At 39.4% G+C, this 16,914-nt stretch overlaps 1 protein-coding gene across 3 annotated transcripts in view; it reads right to left on the reverse strand.

The window, feature by feature from the left end:
• The window catches only part of svep1 (sushi, von Willebrand factor type A, EGF and pentraxin domain containing 1), a 98,047-nt gene that overhangs the window by 50,030 nt on the left and 31,103 nt on the right, over nt 1–16,914 (reverse strand). For all 3 annotated transcript variants that reach the window (XM_008427984.2, XM_008427982.3, XM_008427983.3), the window contains one exon: nt 15,266–15,442. In XM_008427984.2, coding sequence (XP_008426206.1) covers nt 15,266–15,442 — 177 coding nt within the window. The remainder of the gene's footprint in view (nt 1–15,265; nt 15,443–16,914) is intronic.

Below are 16,914 nucleotides of genomic sequence, written 5' to 3' on the forward strand. Positions count from 1 at the left end.
CACAGAAGTGAAAGAAGCAAATCGAAAAGGAACTGTATTTTCTATGCATGTTTGAAGTTTATTTTAGCTTCGGGAAAATGAAAGAGAGCACAACTTTCAGCAGGTAGCAAGAAGGGAGAAGTGAAAACAGCAAATATGCTTTGTCTTATTCTTTTAACCTGTCAGTCAAGGAATGTGCAAGACTTGAAAATGTTGGAAAATCTGAAAAAAACTGCATTAACATTTAAGTTGAAAATATCCATAATCTCTAAAAATACAGGAAGAAACATGAATTTACGCAATTACTGACATGTTGCACTCTAATCATTTGTCTTTGTGTTAAAACCGTGAAACATTTACACACACGGCATGTTACTGCCTGTGCTTCTTATGTAAATAATTAATCACCACTCATAGCAGGACAGCATTTTAATTTTCTTGTACTATGTTAAATAGGAGTTGAAATAGGATAAAATCACTACGTGCAGGTCAAAGCTTTACAAATGCATTATGTTTTTAACTCTGTCTTTGACTGAATTCAGACATAGTTGGTATCAAATGCTGTCGCTCTAGCTGAGCCACCAATCCCAAAAAGTTAGTTTTCAAACACGCAGCAGTTTATGTTTCTTCCAGTTTGTTCAGACAAATCCAAAAATTGTTTGCAACAATTAATAAAGCTGATCCCCAACGCTGACTACACCCTTGCTCAAATCCAACTATCCTCAGATGAACGGGTGTTTCGAGCAGCTTTAATATGGCAGCATGTGCTCGAAAACAAGAAAGCCATAAATCTCCACACAAGGCGGGAACAAGTTTAATAAATTCAAAAACATGGAAAGTCTCGTGGGAATCGAGGCTCTTTGAGTCTAACGGAAAGACCGAAGTAATTCTAACCTTTACGACCGTAGAAGGAATAAAAATATTACATGACAGCAACTTTCAGACGCGTTCGGCGAGCAGCTTTAATTATGACGGCTGCAACAGAGAATCCACAGTCCCCAACGCTCTTCACAACTCGTTGACTTTTCTTGAAGCCTGAGGCTAGGTGTGAATTTCCACTGCAGAGCCGCTGCCAGGTTGGCCTCTCTCTCCTCCTCCCTTCTCCTCAGCTGCAGCAGGTCAGACAGGAGAAGTTAACCAACTGTAAAGCGCACAGCAGCTGCTGGCAGTGAAATGCACCCAGTAACCCACATCAAATGCAAACGCAGAGAGAAAACCATGAAGGAATACCTCATCTGGTGCAGACAACTTGCGTCTCGGTCTGCCCCTTTTCATTTGATAACAAAAGCATGTGACGGTCTGTCATATTTCTGCGGCTTTCAAACTCAGAGGAGACACCTTACGTAAGACCGAGTGAGAGCAGAAAGTCCATGAGAATCTGTTTTATAGCTTCATTTAAGGTTTACAGGAAGCCTGTTTAATTTGAACCTGAATAATAAGTCACCTCCAGCTCCACAGTGGAAATACTGTACCTGAAAAATATAACATTTCAGTTTTTCTGGCAGGCCGCATGTGTTGACAGGTAGTAAGTACACAGTGGTATGATCACACATACACAAACAGACGCACGGGTCTACAGCATGAAAAGACCAGACCTGGCTTCTGGAGACGGAAACTGGAACGAAAGGAGGGGGGGGGGGGGGGGCAGATACGAGGACGAAATGATGGAACGACAAGAAGACATGGATCTAAAATAAAGGTGGGCATGGAGAAAAATATTGGAACATTCAGGCGCTGAGATGAAGCTGCTTTGAATTATGCAACAGCCAAACATCTCTGTTTGGCTAACTTACTGTAATTCTGCTGCCATGTAGCGTCCATTTAGACAGGAAGTGACCAAAAAACTAAAGATCTGCTCCGTCGGGACTGTATACAGACATATATACAACACCTTTATAATAACATAAAGCAACTATGTGGTAAAACTAAACTGATAAATGTTACATTTGTTGAGTTAATGCATGCTTTGATGATGAAACTGGAATATTTCAAACAAATATATGGAAATGACTAATTAGTTACAGTGATTACACTACTATTTGTAGTAACTGTCTCTATTTTTCTACATCATAATTTCACTTCATTTACCAACATTAGGACATCTAAACCTTACCAGGAAGTATTTGTCATAAAACAACCATGAATCAGTGATGTGACTGGTTGTGTGCTTAACAATGTCACATTTACCAGAAATGAAACAAACACTTTCCAATAAGTTTTTCAACCTGGTACTACCAAGTAATTGACTGATAAAACACTTGCAACTACATTATGTCACCCTGCTACTTCATTTTAATTGCATCCGTAGTTTCGACGTGGCGTCCCTCAGGGTTCTGCTCAAGGTCCTCTTCTTTTTATGCGCTCTAGCCAAGCTTTCCTTTCTATGATTTTTCTTTTTATTGCTTTGCAGATGACATTTAAATGAAACTGTCTTTGAAGTTTCAAAACATTAGGCATCATTACCATGCAGAAGTGCCATAAGGACATTGAATCATGCAGCAAAAAAATATTTTAAGCTTAAGTAAAAATAAAAGAGTTATTTTTACTTAAATAACTCATTTAAGTAAAAATACTTAAATAACTCATTTAAGTAAAAATAACTGGAAAAATATTTTTCCATTTGCTTCTCCTTGTTACTGAATAATCATATCAAACGGACTCAGATCTTGGAAAACACTGAAATTAAATCTCATTTTTGACTCTCTTTTTAACCAATGCTAGTCTTGTAAAAAAAAAAAAAGGGAAGAAAAATATGTTATTCTGATTTACCGGTAAACTAGACATAAAAAAATATTTTTACTAAAGCTAAATTTAATTGTAATTAAACTTCACCTCTGAAAACAAAGCTAATCTGAGACTCAACTAAACAGTGACAAATTGAACAAAGTGAAGTCTGTTAAGGTTAAAGAAGAAGCTGGAAAAAAAAAGTAGGTGGAAAAACACAAGTGCAGACAAGTTCATCTGTTAAAGTCCTTTGTTGTTACACAAAGTAAGTCAAAGTAAACTGGCAGATACGTCGAGTCCTGGAGCCAAAGTTACTATCACACGAGAATCTCCTGGATCTCCTGGGAGGGGAGAGTGTGTTCGATTAGCCAGACCTAAAAACAGACCCAGACGGAAACTGAGAGGAGGTCCCGAGGAGGGGGGGGCAGAACATCTGCCTTCCCAGCCACAATCACAAACAGGGTCCAACTAAATCCACAAACATGTGCTTTAAAACACACACACGCACGCACGCACACTCTACATTGGTGCGTTTACTATTCCCCACATGTAAATGTGACCATAAATCTGTGATATTTTATAACTAAGAGGATGAGATCGAACAAAGACATTACTATTGCAGTCCAGAATGTAAAACCCTGAAGCTCAACTCCTGCATTTTTGAAGTAAAAAAAATATGTTGCTGACTGAAATGTACTGGCACGACTGAGGACTTTCAGAAATGATTTACTTCTTTTTATAACCCTACTTAAGGAACAGCTTTAATAATGGTAGGTTACTGCGCATTGGGTTTTCTTCGAGTCTTCCTATTTCCTCCTGATCTCCAAACAAATGCATGCTAGGTTGATTGTTTATTCAAACTTTGCAAGTAGGCAAGGCAGAAAAAGTGGCTCATTTCAATGACAAAGACACTCAAATATGAGCTGAGTCACTTAAAAACCACAAACTGGATGACTAAAATTACTCTCAGTTGTAATTACTGCCGATTTTAAATCACCCGTCAGTCACATTTAATTAAAACCTGTATTGCGAAGGTTTTGAACAAACCTTTTTTTTTATTGATTACAGAATTTGAGCACTTGAATACTTTTGGATTTTGTAAAAATAGAGGGTGGCAGAGACAAGTGACCAACATTTTAGATTTTTGGTGAGAAAAACAGGTGGCTAAAATAGTAAATGCTGCGATCGTTTAAGACGTGTGGTCATCCAAATCCGTCCGTCTTCTTCAAAGCCCGGGTATGAAGGAAACCCTAAAATCCTGCAGAAGGAGTTGACGAACGTAAGCAGAGGCCTGGTCATTTGTGGTCAAAGGCCTTCTCACACAAGAGACTTTGTTAAGTTGGATCTTAAATTCCAGGGCTTTCCCCTGAACTATTAAAAAAAACAATGGTCGCATGCAAAGACAGCTCACACGACTTAAACCGTCACTTCAAGTGCATAATTTGTGAGAAACTGCGAAGTCTATTCCACTAAAACACAGGAATCCCTCGACATGCACATCACGAGTTTGGTATTGAGCATCTTTGATTAAGTTTTAAAACGGTGAAGCAAAACTATGAGGCATCAACCAAAATCGCCCAATATGTGGAAGAAGGTGCTCTGGTTAGAAGACCATACTTTTTCAACAATATGTTGAGGAAACAACATCCTCAATATGTTGAGGATGTTGTAAATCAGGACTTCATCCTGATTTACAAATCATATCTATGGGGAAACGCGGAAGCGGCTGTATCATGCTGTGGGATGTAATTTCTACTCAGCAGGGAGTGAGAACTGATGGAGTTAAATGCAGAATAATCCTGGAAGTTTGTTGTAGGACTTGAGAATTACTGCAACCAATGCATCATTTTGTTTTGGTTTATCATGTAACAGTACAATAAAATAAATAAAAGGTTGCGACTGCAGCAACAATGTGGAAAGTTCAAGGGTACGGAGTACACAAAGTGCAAAAACTACAAAGCAACAAAAGCCAGAAAACAATTATCAAAAGTCATAACTTTCATAACTAGCCCTGTCAACTGAAACAAAATCAATAACTTTCATTTGCTTGATTTGTCGTTTTTCTCTTTTCTCTTTCCATCAGGCTGGTGTTTTGGTCTCAACTTTCCCCTTTTTGAAAGACAATTTTGTCTAAAGAGACTTCAGAAATCATTTATATGTTGTTTCTGTTGTTTCGTTTATCTATTTTGGATATTTAAAATGTCTTCTAGTTCCAATGTTTAAATGCTCATCAAAATTTTAAAGTTTATTGATCTTTGAGAAATGTTCTTGTATTATTACTATTATCTTACTCGAAAATGGTCTCAAACAACAATGTTATTGTTTATCGCAATACATTCTGGAATAATTTATCGTCTGGGATAACGTGTTATCGTGTTAGGCCTGATCATAACTTTTATTTTAGAATAAATTTGGTTTAAGCAAAAGTCCCTTTTTAGTATAATTACTTTGTTACAGCATAACACCTGCTTTAGCATAAATCCTCTTGTAGCATAAGTTATCTTGTTGACCCTTCTGGGCCACCGTACAAGGGCATTTAGTGTTTTTCAAGCCACCAAACATTAATTTACAGATAAATTATTGCTCTTATGGCTTCCTCAGGACCAGAAAGCATCAATTATCAACAACAACGTCAGTCTCATGAACTCTTCACACGTTTCTCAACCTAACCATATCATTAGCGTCACAGTTGAAGCCATCAGTCAGAACCATCGGTGAGTCTTTAAAGGTACCACAATTTGTTATACCTGGAAAAACAACCAGTGCATATATGAGCCAAGACACAAACTAGATATTCGGTATGTTGTCTACATCCTTACAGCAACACAAACGTTCTCATCTGGAGTTAGAAATAGTTTGTAATCTTCCCCTTGATAGAAATCAGGAAGACCTAAATCAAATCGCAGGAATCCCAGTGATTCTTTCACTTGAGCTGCAGGGTAAAAATAGAGGGCTGGCTGCTGCACATCTGTTGTCACACAACGCCTGCATCTGGGAGGAACAGGAACCCCCACTAATCCCCTGCAGAAGACAGCAAAAAATAAATAAAAAAATAGATGTGTTGAGATTTGATGCAAGCAACTCTATTGGGAGGAAACGGCAAAAGGATGAGCGTCTACTGTTGTCCCGCTTGTTATTCAGTTCTTTTCCTGAAAAGATTTCGCCACAATCGCTAGATGCATCCGAGAGCAGCAGAGACGCTGGAAACCCCTGGAAGACCGAGGCAGACCACTAAACAACTGTACAAACACAGGACGGTCTCCAAGCCGGTGTGCCTGATTACAGATGTCGGTGTGCTGAGAAATGCCGTAATAGAGGGGATGCGGCATGATCTCAATGATTTCAGCGCACTTGGAACAACGCGGCGCAACACTCTAAAGGTCAACACCAACATGTCTAAACAAGACGAGCCGTCTTCATTTCCTTTTGAGTAGACATGTCACCATTTCTCCAAATTCCTCAAACACTTACTGCTCCGACTTAAGTTACTCGGCCTGTTTGTAGACAAACAATATATAGGCGAGAAAAACAACAACTAAACACGCCGTACTTATTGGAGAGGATGCATCTCAGGAGCTGCATGAGAAAACTGAGTCTTTTATTGCTTCCATAGGAATTACTGACTGCTGTTTATAAAATGTACCCAATTAACTGACCATGAGCAAGTCTGACATTTCATTATGTGATGACTAACACTTTGATCCTTGTTTTCTCCGGTTTCCCATTTCCACCCTCTCTGACTTTGTTTTCTGTTCGTTTTCTTGAGATCTGGAAGCTCCAAAGTTCATTTTCATCTCCACAGCAAAACAGTCTATGAACAGTCATTTAATTCATCCACTTCCAGATCCTCCCATCTACTTTAGTGGCATTTTGTCATTTGAAGCAGTTAGTTTTTGAGTTTCACTCAAATTTAAAAAATATGCCTGAATTTTCCTCACCATTGGTGACAAAAGCAGTTATTAGAGGGTAGGAAAATCGTTTTGTTTGGTTGGCTATTTAACTGCAACTAAACAAACTACTTTTCTACAGGTCGTGTGAATATTTCTTACTAAACAAGGTGCCTAAAGATGTGATCTGAACAAAAAGCTGTTCTGTGGATCTACATTTGAAGGCAGTAGAAACAAAACAAATGTTTCTCTTCCAATATAAAAAAAAGATAGCTGCTGACTTTGACTCTTAACATGAATTTGTGCCCCTCTTCATCACCTCCTGTTAATAAATACACTTCAGCCAAAAGATCACACAAAAATATCCAAACACGAGCTGAAAAAGTGAAGAAAAAAAAATCCAGACAGATGAGAGTCAATTAGAAAGGCAAACAAGCTGAATCTAAGGAGATATTGTGCAAACAAAACATTATTTCTCTAAATGTGCAAAGCTGGTACAGAGAAGCTGCAAAAGACCTGAAACTTTAATGGCAGTCAAAGCCGGTTCTAAATTATTTCGACTCAGAAATGTGTGTGTGCACCAAGCTGCTGACATTTGTAATAAATCATAAAAACAATGTCTCCTTTTCCTTCTTTGCTACTTTTTTTGGTCTTAAATCCTTTTATACCTAAATTTCAAGTCTCTGCCCGAATATATATATTTTTTTCCAGTAATTATTTTAATTGTGCACAGTTCTTTAAATGTCCTGTGTGTGAATATATTTGTCCATTTATCCACAACAACTGGAACTTTCAGTATCTAGGAAGTTATTTTTGCAATTTACCGTCGATTAAAAAAGCCGTCCTCAGATTAATTTCACTTCGTGCTACAGCGGGAGTGAAGTTACAGTAATAACCTGATATTGGCTGGAAAGCGCAATGTCTCCCCTTTCAGAAACTGCTGGAATTTTCCACATGGCGCCAACGTGTGGCGGAATTACGGTACTGCACATTTGGCTGGATCATCATTGACGTGTTCGGTCTGGAAGAGTCGACATAAAATATCCCCAAAATAGACGTTTCTATTTGAATTATGACAAATGTGGAAATTAAAATGATACGAGTTGATGGCGAAGAAGCATTCAGCTTCTATGCAACACAAATCTGGAACAAACTTCCAGAAAACTGCAAAAACAACCGAAACACTGATTTCCTTCAAATCAGTGTTTCACATATTTAGAGTTGCCTTTGATTCATAAAAACTGAAACATTGATCAACACATTTGATGTGATTTTGATGATGAAATTTGAAAAATTTATTTATTGCTCATTTCATAATTGTGACTGATGTTTTTTACAGTGTAAATCCTTTGAACTGTCTTGCTGCTGAAATGTGCTACACAAATAAACTTGACTACTTTCTTAGTGCACTACTGTCACAGAAACAAAACAAAGAGCAGCAGCGACAAGTTCATCCAAAAAACGACTAATTCAGTAACGAATTCTAATTCTACAAGCCCTACAAGCTCAATTATTTACCATAAAACTTCCCCCGGTCTTGAAAGACTTCTAGGAGGATGACATTTTTCTTCCTTCTTGTCCCAACAAAGAGCTACAGTCACAACATTCAGCTACCAAAAGCTTTCCATCCATAGATATGTGTCTCCGTCTGAAAGACCTGCCCTCCCTCTCTCTCTCTTTTTTTCCCTCTTGGTTTGCACTAAAGAAAAACACCAACCTAAACCTGCCTCCGGTCAGTTATAGCAATTAATGGGCAGTGTAAGCACATAAACCCTCCTCGGCTTGTTGTCAGGAAATCCCAGGCGTTTGACCCCGAGACCAAAATGAGCAGGAATTCATGTTGAGCAACTTGGGCTTTAAATTCTCACCACAAAAACATAGAGGAGTAAGAAACTGGACAGGAGCAGACAGACTGCCGTGGCTATTGACGCTGGAAGGAATAACTTTTTTTTTTGCATGAAAAGTAAATACAGACTTTACAGGAGAGTTTATATAACTTTTTTTAAACCAAACTTACTTTTTATGGTATAAATTTAGTTAGAAAAATACTCAAGAACAAGCAACTGAGCAAAGAAAAGTCTAGTTTAAATCTTCGGGGAGCCTGCGAAGCCAACAACAATCAGACATGCCAAACTTTGGTTAACAGTCTTTTTATTTGACATTTATAATTCATCTGGCTGACCTTCAGCCTCCAAATGTTTCAAAAATAGGGATTAGATCTGTATTTCAAACAATGTCTAACGTATTAGGAGTAGCACCCATGGAAAACCAGTTTCGAGAGAAAGGAAACGGGTCGACTCCACGCAGACCGATCCCGGCCAACAGTCCTGCCTCGCCAGCGGACCAGAGGCCTCCAAAACCAGAGGACGCTCCTGGATGCAACAGGCTGAAATCGGCGTCCTCTATGCAGCGGCTGGACTCTGCATGACTGGGGGAGGAATAGTGGGAAGAGTAGCTGTCTTGCAAAAGGAAAGTTGTGGGTTCTCAATTCCAGGTTCTTTCTGCCACATGTTGGCGCTTAACAGAGTGTAAAGCGTTTTGAGTGGTCAAAATGACTGCTATCAATCCATTTACCATTTATTACCGTATATATGTGGTGCACATACCTGTCAAGTCTCCCGTTTTGGCTGGGAAACCCGCGTGGTCCCATATAAGTGTTTTCCAGTAAATTTCCTGTATTAGAGTAAATGCATCGCAATCCAACCCCCCTCTGCCCCGCGGCCCTTTTTTCAACAACTGTTTATCCATTGTTAAAATGTCGTAATGTGTTTTTCCGAGCTGCCTTTAAACGCAGCATGAGCGTCAGCTTTACACCTGAAAGGTAGCGACAGAGAACTGCTGCTGCTGCTGCTGTGCAGGTGTGTGTTAGAATCATGGCAGCAAACGAGCAACAGGCAAAAACCTTTGCAGTTTTTTCCCCCCCAAGATAACAGAGTGAGTTGACTAATGCTGTTGGATGCAGATAGTGATAGCTAAATGACGACTAGCTAACGAAAATATGTCACATTGAGCTTGTTATCAAGAATAGTTACTAATTTTGTTACCTTTGATGCACTAGCTACATTTACTGGAGCAACTTTTGGGGAAAAATGCACTTAGTTTTACTGCACTGTACTTTTTTCTTTTACTTGAGTATTATTATTGCTACTCTCACTTGAGTAGATTGATTTTGCATTTAAAGAAATAGGTTCTTATATTGCTGCAACGTACAAGTTGATACTAATGCGAAGTTGAGCACGATTACTCGTTCCCACAAAATGACCTCAGATAAGTGCAATTCATTGGACGGATGGTGAAAAACGTTGCCTTTTACTTGCACAGGCAGTTTAATCAGCAACTCGTCTCAACTCTCTCAAAAGAACATAAAACAAATAGGACTCAGGTTTGTGTCATCTTACTTCATGAGCAGTTTATACAGGATTGCAGCCCGGAAAATGAAACGCTGTCAAGCAGCCGAGACGCGGAGGAATTCAACGAGTTTCAACGCCAGCTGTCATAAGGTTCACTCAGTCCAGCATTGTAGGAATATTACCAATAAAATTTGATTTTATTGTCTCCAAATGTTTTCAGTGATGTATTTGGAGATATTTTATTATATCTTCTAACTTCATTTATTACTAATTTAGTATTCTTTTTCCAACTTGATACTGGGTTTTCTCTTATGTTAGTTAATTTTGAGTTAGCCATTACTTTCAAAACGTTCTCTGAAAAATTTTATCAGGTTTCAGAGGATCACCAGTGTGGTGTTTTCTGTACGTTTATTGTCTAAGGTGATCTACACCGACTGTGCTTTTATCTGGTACCTATCAGATCCTTTAAAGTGGCGTATTAAAATTTGAGTAAGCTCATTAGAAATCTGAGGCGGCACTTATCAGCAAAGGCTGCATCTGCGTAGCATACAACCATGTAAGCAAGCTTCAGTGTGACAGTACAAAGCGACTTGAGCTGCAAAGCGTCCAGAGCTGTGATAACTTGTGACATGTGGAGATTGGTCACATTCCTTTACAAAAACAACCTCTCTGCTTTGTGGCTTTCTGCGCTTTTGTTTCGACTATGCACCGAATCTTACAGCCAAGCATCCGGATAAGACTAGAAGCAGATATGCGATTACATTCACAAATTTTTCATCGCTTTTATAGCTTTCTGTTCTAGAAATCTGCTAATTCAAGTCACAAATCTCCACAGAGCCGATTCGTGGAGCACGTCCCATCCTTGACAACAGACGGTCGGATGTTGTTCTGCGCAGGGTCGAGTCAAAGCTCAATGCCGCCACGCGTCTCCGCAAGGGATTAAGACGGGTTTCATTAACTGGATAATCGTGTTTTCTGTTTAGCATCACTGCAAAGATTAGCTTGGCTGCAACAACAGCATTCCAGTCAGAAGTCATTATCCTGAAAAAGGGATAAATAATCTAAGGATCTGTCTTCATTTCCAGGTCACACACACACGTCTAGCAGCAGTTCAGGGAAACGCGATCTGCCCGCAGGAAAACACCAGCGAACTCAAACCTTCAAAAATGTTTGTAAACGCAACTGTTTATTCAGTAATGATTTCGGCTAAATTTATGCCAAATCACATTTTTTTATTAGTTTTTTTTTTTTGTCTGAAGTAATAAAATTCGACGCTGATGGCATTTCACACATTTCCCTTTGACCATACTTCAAAACTGTCTTCTAAAATATACTGTGCTAAAATTTTTAATCTCCTTTTTTCTTTTACATTTTACGTCTGTTGAGCGAGACTTTTTATTACTTTTAAAGTGGCCTAGATAAATATTCTCTCAGGTCTTTTAGAGTTTCGTGGTTTTTGGCTGCTTCTCATTTGCTTCAGGGCCAAGGCCTGGACCTGTGCAAGAAAAACAGACAAGTGGAGGACAAAAGAAGACACACAAATCAAAAACCTGTTGGTCTTAAAGTCAGGGTTTTAAAAATAAAAACCTCCAGTGAAAACTTGACACAGACCCATGAGATACTATGTTCTTAAAATGATCTGTATACCCATTTTCCAGCTAATAGATCTTTGTTGAAACTAAAATAGTATTTTATCCTTTTTGTTCCCCTCAGAGATTAAACCAAAGGAATGAGATGAAATCACGCCTATGTGCTTGAAACAAAGTGCATAATGATCCACTCTGCACACGGTCCAAAGCACCAAAAGAAAGACTTGAGACTTTTGCACAGTTCTACGAGTTTCCAAAAGCCCAAAAGAACGGTTTTCTCATAAGATGTTGTTTTCTGACCCTAATCCTCTGGGCATACCGACCCGCGTGATTTAAACGTTTTCTGCTTCAACACACCTGGTTTAATTTCATCTTTATCAGCTTGTGTGCGCAACATGATGAAACGCTCTAAAAATAATTCACACTTTTAAATTAGTTGTGAAGCAGCGCGAACACGACTAAATCATAAAAGACAGCACAATCCAAGGACCTGGATTAGGAAAACATTCGTATACGGACCAGTAACTTGACTTTATTAAAAGTCAGGAGGTTAACATGACCTAAGAAAGCAGTAAAAATTTGCTTATGTTCATTGTGTTCTGCTAAATAAGCAAGCCAATTTTAAAGTAAGCCAAATAGAAAGGTGAGGTGTGTAACATCGGGGTAAAATAGAGCTGACATTTTCATGCCAACTGAAAAAAAAACCCACATTGTGAGCGGACGGGTCAGCCGGGGTCAGCCTCGACATACGAATGTATTTCTTCCATTCCTTCCCTTTCATTCTCCGTTCATCTGGAGGAGAACAAGCCTTTGCTGAACCACGCTAACACAGTCCAGAGCTGCTGTCATGCTCTACAGCTACAGAAGAGGCTGATAAGTCAGAAAGTGTGACAGGAGGAAAACATGTTGCCCTTCCGCAGCCCTCTTGCTCCGCTTTACCCACTTCCCCATTCCTCCGCTGATCCCGAGAGACGCAGATATCCAGTGCTTGCGTTCGGCATTCAAAGGGAAACAACGACGGCGTCCGATCCGGCCCGTTAGCGCCAAACTATGCAGGAACTGGGGTCATCGCTTGTTTCTATCTGCCGGGATTCCAGTCGTGTTTTGTGGAAGAGGCTGTTTCCCTTGGCTGACGACAGATTCATAAACAGCACGGCTGCGCGGCGCAGGGATTTAGATAGTGTTTCCAACCGAGCCCTCCTGCCAGCGATAATAACGACCCACTGACGGCCTCATAGTTTGGACCAATTATTTTCAGATGTGTCAGGGACTAAAATACGTTAAATCAAAGTGCAAAGACTCTTAAACTCAAACGACCACTTAAAAAAACAACTGTAAAACCTTATGATGCCACAGTGACCGTTAAGGGTAGATGAAACATTTTATTGCAACATTTACGCTTTTGCCTAATTTTGCAACTATTAGGGCTAAACTGTGGGAACGGCGTTAATTAGTTTGACGCTTATTGCTCCGACAATCATATAAACAACATCAGAAAAAGATAAAGGAGTCGGCTGAGAGATTTTACATCTTTCTTAATTATGTCCTCCTCTAAATCTAATTGGTTTTGGAGCCACTTTTGTTTCCAAGACAGCCTTATAACTCGAGTGAGAGTTCATAAAGTCCGTCTTTAGCACATATACGAGGGTGATTCAGATGAGTTAATGAAAACAAAGCTCGCAGTTTGAAGTGTTTTGGGCTTGCCAATGTTTCCAAGCAGTTTCTATAGAGACACATACATCAACACTGGCTGAGGTTAAGGGTGTATTTCACTTCTGTAACATGAAAGGAGCCTCAGACAATCAAGCAACAAGATCACCCCCCTGCCCCTCCCACGAGATCCGCTATATGTCTGATTGTGAAGGAGCCAGAGGAAGTTTCTCTGAGTTGTGGTTGAAGTGTAGCGCTGCATCCTTCCTCTCTCCATCTGAGCCAGCTCTAATGCCTGACATTAATTAAACCATAAAAACAGATTAATATGCGGCGGACGCTCCAGATGAGACGAGAATTGTGGAAATGTGCTTTTTGCCTTCAGACGCCCTTTTGTTTGCATTTCATTATCTTGTGAAGCTCTTACTTTTTATGTGTTACTTTTTTATGAAATGTTTTGCGTCTAACTTTGAGGCTGAAAGCAACTGAGCTAAAAGAAAGTGGGAATATTTTAGATCACACTTCTGCGTCAGAGTCGTCTCAGGAGGGGAGACGGGAGAGGATAATTGCAGGTTGTTAACCCCTCCACATGTCTAAGACGGAGTAGCCGTCTAAATGACTGAGGCCTAATGCTGCAATTAGCTTCTATAAACACAGACACCGAGAGCAGCCAGTGCATCTGCTGGCTCTTCTGCTCCCCAACACTCACAGACGACTCTAATCCTTGGTGAATTCGCTGATTGCGCATTCGGTAAAAATAACACGTTAACCCCTCACCTTAAAATCACAAGGCAGAGTCAGATTGCAGCATTACACCAGGAAAGGTGGAGATTATCAAACCAAAAGTGAACAGAATGTAAATTGTGTGTAAACTTCACATAGTAAAAAAAGAAAAGTCTAACTTTTATTTTCCCTGCAGCAATTTAAAGTTACTTTTAGCGAGAACCTCTTTCTAGGTTGCAACAGTCGTCCGAATAACTTAATTTGACTTGTTCTTTGATTTTCACTGAAATCTCTGAATGCTGTTCAGGACAAAAACTACCATGAGATAAATTAATTATACAAGAGATTCAAACAAGATGGTGGATTTAGATTTAACGATTATTAAGACACATTCCTTCTTTATTAATTGAACTTGTACTTTAATCTGTAAAAAAAAAAGTAGTTTATGCTTTCTACATCATTAATCTAAAATAATTCTGTTTGATTTCTTTTATAGCGCAAATTAACAACAAACGTCGTCTCGAGGCACTTCAGAAAAAATAAAAGATAAAAAATTGCTAACTGGTGTTGCTACTTTTGCAACAATCCCTCATACCAAACATGCATGAAGCCAAATTAATCCAACATCTAATTTACACTTCATTGAAATCTACTGCAGCAGGGAAATGATTTTTGTTTTTGAACGTCTTAAGTTCAAAAACCAAAGACATTCACACGTATAGGCAGTCCTGATCTCACACACATGTAGACACTGGTCTCTAGTGCAGCCATGACAGCCTGTTATCTAAAATAAAGTCATTGAGCACAATGCCCCTGAACATTATTGGCAGCATAAATAAGCAGCAGGAGGGAGCGCTGCCCTAAAAGCCGGGGCTCTTTGGCAACACATGAAACAGATACTTTGGTTCACAAATGGGTCTATATGACAGCGAAGCAATAAGAAGTTGTAAAAAGACAGCCGCCTTTTTTTTTTTTTGGAAGGAGGATGCTGAGAGCAGGAGAGCAAATTGTGACGAGTTCTGCTGGGAATCCGAGTCAAAGGTGAGAAAACGCTGCCTAAAGCATCAAGAAACCAAAAACATCAGAACATTGTTTCTCCAGCCCTCTCAGCATTATACTGGATTCGTTAAACACAATTTGTCCTCTGAACACCCAAGCAGACGGGATGCACATTTAACTCTTAACTCTCAAAAAAAATTGAGCAGCCTTTTTGCCTGGCTCAATACACTCGTTTGGGGTTGCTGTGATTCCAGCAACACCTTCTTTTTTGCAACCAAAAGAAGAATTTTAAGACTTGTGAGGCAGTTTGAGAGCGATAAGCTTGTTGGTATGAATGACTGGCAGATCGGTTAGCATTACTCACCTGTACATTCGTGCTTCAGACCTTTGCCGTAGTATCCCTTCTCGCAGATGCAGTCGTACTGTCCGGTGTGCATACCGCACTTGCAGCTGGCCATCACGTCGCAGCAGTCCTTGCCCTCATCGCACAGGGAGGAGCAGCGGGAAAGATCCTCCTGGATGTAGCTCCCTGTTGGGAGGTCTGGAGGTGAAAACAAGTGCAAGTTTATAGCAAAACGTTATTGAGTTTCATGATAAGAAGAGTCTATCATAACATCCTTCCAGGAGAAAGACAAAACTAAACAACAACCAATTGACAATAAAAGGGAAATTTAGAGAAAATGGGCAATAATTACAATGTTTCCATCACACTAAAATGCAACTTTCTGAGGGGAAATAATCTCGCTCTCAAGTCTCGGCACATAAAAAATGTGGCCATTTAACGGGAGCTGTGTCAAAACTGTCAAGACAAAGAAAAAAAAGAAATAAACATACTGATACAAATAGGTTCAGGTTTCCTTATTTGCTAGAGAAACTGCTGAAATGATAACGCAGCGACAGCTCTAATAATCTATTGATAACGTGGCTGTCTGCATTGAATGATGGAGCATATTAAACTTTAATTTCCCCCGACCTTCGCTTGTTCTTTCTCACCGACCTTTCCTCAACGCGCTTACATCTGGAATTTCACTGTATGCAGAAACACACGCCTCGTCTACCTGCACGCACACGTATGATTTACAGCTCCCTCCGAACCTGGCATGCCCTCGGCCGGGATGTTTTACGGAGCTAGCACGGCCTTTAAAGCCATGAACAAACCCATTTCTAACCACATTACAGGAAGTTCTTTCCTACTGTGAGAAAATGGATTTGCTGTTTGATGTATGGAAGTGAGCTTGGACGGTTATTGGCGAAACAAAACAGAAGAAAGTATCTGCCCTACATATGTTGTCAGATTGTGGGTGAAATATTACTCCATTCCTTTTAAATGAGGACTGGATGTTACCAGGGTTTAAAAAAAAAAAAAAAAAAAGGTGCAATAAAAAAAGAGATTGCTTTAGGTCAGATGGTGATGGGAAAATTAAAGCTTCAAAGAAGGAGAAGATATTAGCTTGGCTTCTGTGTGCCAAAATCTTAGCTACCTTTTGACCTAAAGCTTCAGATTATTTCTAAGTCTCATATATTTTCTGGTTGCCTACATAGCGGTATATACATTACATAAAGGTGTGCAGTTCCATTGGGTGTAAAGTTCTCTAAAAAATAGACAAACGAGACCAATAAATGTTAAAAATGAACCCCTCTTGTTGCTGACTACGTTACACAGAGGGAAGTCAAAATATATCGAGGTTTCCTTGCCATATATCCCAGCAGCCATATTTGTTTGCACAGAATCCTGTTAAAACTGAATATTTTGTTTATACTGTAGTTCTGGAGATGACCTAAAAAGAATAAAAAATTCCAATACTTGGTGTGAAAGGTCAGATCTTGATCTCAGTGAAGTTGTTTTAGCCAAAGGGAGCAACACTATGCATTGCAGGGTGTCCTTACTTATTCCTCAGCGAGGAAATGCATTGTTGTTGTTTAATGAGCAAAACAGCTATTTAAGACATTAAAACATAAAAATGAAACTTTTTTTAAAGAAATAACTCGATATAAAACCCTACACATCCAAAA

Source organism: Poecilia reticulata, chromosome 18, assembly GCF_904066995.2.
Source record: "Poecilia reticulata chromosome 18, P_reticulata-male-v2, whole genome shotgun sequence".
In the NCBI taxonomy this organism is placed as follows: Eukaryota; Metazoa; Chordata; class Actinopteri; order Cyprinodontiformes; family Poeciliidae; genus Poecilia; species Poecilia reticulata.